The 5,168-nt window shown below is 36.7% G+C and overlaps 1 protein-coding gene across 2 annotated transcripts in view; it reads right to left on the reverse strand.

Annotated features, from left to right (window-relative positions):
- Positions 1-1,341: 1,341 nt before the first annotated feature.
- The window catches only part of LOC107697201 (G patch domain-containing protein 2-like), a 16,600-nt gene continuing 12,773 nt past the window's right edge, over positions 1,342-5,168 (reverse strand). For both annotated transcript variants that reach the window (XM_016497881.1, XM_016497880.1), the window contains exons 9-10: positions 3,679-3,767; positions 1,342-2,040 (exon numbers count right to left, since the gene is read on the reverse strand). In XM_016497881.1, the coding sequence (XP_016353367.1) occupies positions 1,871-2,040; positions 3,679-3,767 (259 nt within the window). In that variant the 3' untranslated portion in view covers positions 1,342-1,870. The remainder of the gene's footprint in view (positions 2,041-3,678; positions 3,768-5,168) is intronic.

Consider the following 5,168-nt stretch of genomic DNA (forward strand, 5'->3'; position numbering starts at 1 on the left):
ATGAACAATACATCACTTTGACTTCAGAAGACACACATCGAGACCATATCATCCCTGTTACTAATATGTAAAATGGCAAAAACGACAAAAAGACAGATGTAAACAAATGTGGCATGTTTGTGAGTTTGGCATGTTGTACAGATCACAGGAAGAGTCAAAGCTGACATGCTCCTCATTCATGTCAACAACCTCTTGAAAACTGTTCATTCTGAGTGCAAACATGGTTAAAAATACAAAGTGTTCCCAAAAACAAAACAAAAAAAACACTTTTTCTACATTCAGGGAAGTACAGGACTCAGTACCTGTCTCAGCGACCGGATTCCTAAACGTTCTGCCGAGATAATAGCATCTCCAATCATCTAGGATTGTTCTTAAGAGGCATTGAAGTGTTTACCCAACAATGGTGTAATCTTTACCTCGTGACAACCTGAAATGACAGTCGTCAGTAGTAAGTGTGTCGCCTCCTTGAACAGTTAATTCCATCTCAACCATCTCAACTAAGCCAATTCAGTCAATTAATCCTATTCATTACTCAAACTCTGCTGAGAAATACGTGCATTTCGCTGAATTTCGAATCACACATGCTGGAAATAAACAGAATGGACCCCAAACCCTTATATATCATCATTAAAACACGCGTGAGTTGACTCACATAAAAGAGCAGCGGTCGCTTGCTTCAGTCTGCATCTTTTCAGCATTTCATACATGCAGTTTTCATGAGAGTGTGATTGGCTGAGGTATTGACATTCATTATTAGTGCATGATATTTGCACAAATGTAAAAAAACAGGATCCAAAAACTAAAAAAAAACATCTTAAGTTAAATAAAGAAAAAAAAGAAAAGAAAAAAGAGACTAAACAAATATTATCAGCGACATCAGATATACAAATATCAAATGAATACCGGAGATAGACGATAATTTGGACTGATCTAATCTGTTAAAACACATTGGTTTTTATGAGGTGAAATATTTAAAAATGATTTTCGAAAAAAATAAAAAATAAAATAAAAAAACTAAGCTAATAAAAGATTCAGCTAATTTCCGCTGGTATTCACTGAGCGCTGAACTGTTGGTTTGTAATTAACATCACTGATAACGACCCACAGGCTCACTGAAATACTTCTGCAGGGTGTTGAAAAATCAACATCAAAATAATAAAAATAAATCATATTTTGCATAAAGTAAATGAAGCCTGATTTTTGTATCATTATTTTTTCCACTGTAACATTTTGATGACAATTAAGGACATTTATTTTTTAAATTACTGTTGTTGCAATGTGAAAAAAATAATGACTGCCACTATTGTACTGAATATAATTTATTCTCTTTTTAATAAAAAATCTAAAGTTTTTCATTACAGTAACAAGAATGTTGAGGGAAATGTGCTTAACATGAAAATAACGTCATAATACACAAAGTCTTAATGGTTTTATGAACAGGCTTCATTTTCGTTATGCAAAGTATAATTTATTACTTGTTTTTCCTATGATGTTTGCAGTTAAATATTTCTTCATGAAATTCTTACTGTACTGTCAGAAACATTTTCATTACAAATGGCAAATTTTTGACTGTAATGATACTTTTTTGGTGAATAATGTTTTTTTCCAAAGTTAATTTGCTTTAACGGTTGTGTTGAAATGAGTCGGTGTGTGTGTGTGTGTGGTGGCAGTGAGGCAGCTCTAGAGTCAGTCCTTGTCTGGGCCAGTGCAGGTGTCATTCCGTTTCATTCTGTCCATCATCTTTTCCTATATCTATGTCACCTCAGTGCTGCCCTCTACTGGCTGGCTGCGGTTAACGGAGAGAAAGGCGGCCCCCCGGGCCCAGGGCACCGTCTCTGCGTGAGTTGCTCTCTCTGTTCTCGGCTCGAGCTCAGTTGAAGCCCAGTCCGGCTCCCTTCGGCCTCTGAGACGCACGTATGGGCTCCGTGATGCCTCTGCCGTCAGGGCCCAGGCCCGACCCCGGGGTCCAACCCATACTCTGCAGCATACGGTTCCCCACGTTTGACTCCGGGAGAGGAGCAGCGCCCTCACCCACCATACCTGAGAGAGAGAGACACGGAGAGAAAGGGATCATCTGCATTAAACGGTAAAGCTCACTGATCTTTGTAATGCACTTAATGGGATGAAAGAGTCCTTTAGATGAACTCTGATCTGCATCAAAGCATTAAATGCATTTAAAAACCCACAAAATATATACAAATGTCCAGATGTTTAGTTAACAAATAATATGAACTTATAAATAATAATTTTCAACAGATTTAAAATGTGTGTATAAATAAATATATATATATAAATAAATGCGCGCACACACACACACACACACACACACATTAAGAAAATAAATATTATAAAATAAAATATTAAGGCACATTTTGTAATGTGACTATTTTTATGACAATTGAGCACATCTACATCTTAAATATGTTCTTTTCCATAGTGGAAGCTTTACTTCTGAGGATTTTATTTAAAATTAATTAATTTTATTTATTTATTTTTTCAAAACATTTTTTACTTCATATTTTTGTTAAATTAATGCAAACTGTTACACTTTACAATAAGGTTCTATACATTAATCTTAGTTCATGCAATAACTAAAAAGCACTCATAATGAACAATATGAGATTTATTAATCTTGGTTAATGTTAATGTTTACATTTTAGCATTTCAAGTTGTTTAAATTAACATTAGTTAATATGTTAAGAACAAACATAAATTGAACAACTAAAATGCACTGGAATGATTTTTAGAAGTTTATTGGAGTATATTTTACACACACACAAAATTTCACGAATAATTCAATGTGTTACTTGCTGATTCTTTATAAATATTTGTGAAATTTACTAGCAATTTCTGAGTGAAATTTGTTTCCACGCCAATTTTTTTTTCAGGGTGGTAACAGTTTATTTTACAGTGTTTATGCTACATATATAACATGTTACCATAATCAATCACTACTAGACCAATAACAAGACCTATTTGTAATTTTCATCAGCTTTAAAAATAGCAACACAGCAAGTACATGTAGTTAACCAGAATGACACTGCAATGATTTATGTAAATACATAACAAAATGAATGAACACTGTAAAATAATGTGTAACCAAAACATGTTGTCCATTTTTAGTTCATGGCATCCAAAACCGGACCTTACTGTAAAGTGTTAGCATATAAATCAGTGTTTCTGGACATGGTTGCATTGAAAATCTCATAACTTAAGTGGAGAGTGCTTTCCTCAGTTGTGTTTCAAATAATCCTGATGTTACATGTCACAATTCCTGCTCCTCATACTCTAAAGAGTTTCTGAGAAATTGGTAATCTCAGCTCTGTGACCTCTGACCCCTGAGGACCGCAGCTGTGTGCTCTGCGTCACACAGATCATGGCAGGAAATGATGTTCTTTAATGAGGAAATGAGATCAGTACTGATCTGCCTGCTCAGTTGCCAATCTTGTCACATAACCGCCACTGAGTTTACGGTTACCACGGCGACAAGCCTCTGCCTCTTCATGATGACACACGGGTCACATGTTTCCATGAAGTGTTTGTGTTAAGGAATAGGGCATCATTTGCATTTATTATTCAGAATGTGGGTCTGACCTCTCTTCACAGAAACATTTCAGATCACCCAACAGCTGTGATGGTAAATGAGTGTGTGTGTGTGCGTGTGTGTGCGCGTGTTACCTGAGGATGATGGGGCTGCCACAGGTGCAGCTTTCCGTCGTCTCTTTATATCTCCAGTACACAAAGAGCCAAGATGACCACTTGTTTGTCTACAGAGAGAGAGGGAGAGTTCAGGATAGTTACTACTAGGGCTGTCAAAAAAAAATTTTGAATTTCGAATATTCGTCGAATTTAAAATAAAAATCCACATTCGAATGCAAAAACGTTGCATTCGAATTTTAGGTGTGCGTTAATGAGGCAGCCTTATCAGTGACGCATGAGATGCGATGGCGATGTGTCGTTGCATTATAATGTTTTTGTTAGCCTATCCAGTTGAAGCCACCAGATGCAGCGCTGCTGCGTTGTTCATTAAAAATATTGCGGAAAAAGAGAACAATGCGGAGAAGATCTTGTTTACATCAAAACTGAAACCAAGCCATTCACACAGAACACATATTTCGCACATTTTCTAGAGGGACATCTATCACCGTTGCACTCGCTTCTCACACAAAGGAGCCGCATGTTTAGAAAGCCATGTAAAATTAATGCAAGTTTAACTTTGAAAAAAACATATATCGAGACTTTATGGCGGGTTTTTTCCCCATCCCACTGCATCTCATGTTTTTAAATGAAAAATTGAACTTTCTCTGTGTGACTGGCTTTCCGCCCTTTGTATTAAACTATGCATACATACATGATGCTGTTTTGTATATAGTTGTTTAAGCAACTTAATTAATTATAATTGATTTATAAACATTATTTTAAACATTATGCACTTTTATCAAAGATAGTCATGTTATCTTATGCTTTGAATAAACGTGCGTTAGTAATATTTTGCTCGATGCGCCCTCTTGTGGCCTCAGAAGAGAAGCCAAAAGCTTTTCTTCACCCTTACTAAAAATTATGTAAAAATTATGATCATGTTTAAGTACAAAATTCAAATTTAGTTTTTCAGCCATTTTGACAGCCCTAGTTACTACTTGGGTAAATATGCTAAAATTGCATATTTTGAAATTAGACTATGGCAAAATTATACAGAAGAGCTAATTGGTGCCATTTTAACCCCTTTCACACTGCACATTGGTCCCGGAAAATTGCCGGAGTGCCTTCTGTGTGAACACAAACACGTCACGGGATTGATTCCGGGATCGATCCCGGGTTGGGGACCTAGTAACATTGCCGGGTTCAGTCCCGGAACGAGCTCTGTGTGAACAAAAGCCAGAACCAATGCCGTAAAGGGTGTGTTGTAGTGATGACGCATGTTATCGTGTGACTCTTTTACCGGGTGTTTTGAAGGCAGATCAACGTTCGCAACGAAAAAATATGTGCAAACTGTAACGAAGCAGAGATCAGGTAGCTCCTCACTATCTGCGCTGAAGCTGAGATCGTTCACCAGCTTAAATGAAACAGAACGTGTCACATTACACGTCACACCGTAATGTCAAGTGTCTTTACGGGATCTTTACGGGATCTTTACGGGATGTGTGTGAACACACAAACAGATTCAGGAA

The sequence above is a fragment of the Sinocyclocheilus anshuiensis genome, unplaced genomic scaffold (genome assembly GCF_001515605.1).
Source record: "Sinocyclocheilus anshuiensis isolate Anshui unplaced genomic scaffold, SAMN03320099.WGS_v1.1 scaffold38, whole genome shotgun sequence".
Classification (NCBI taxonomy): Eukaryota; Metazoa; Chordata; class Actinopteri; order Cypriniformes; family Cyprinidae; genus Sinocyclocheilus; species Sinocyclocheilus anshuiensis.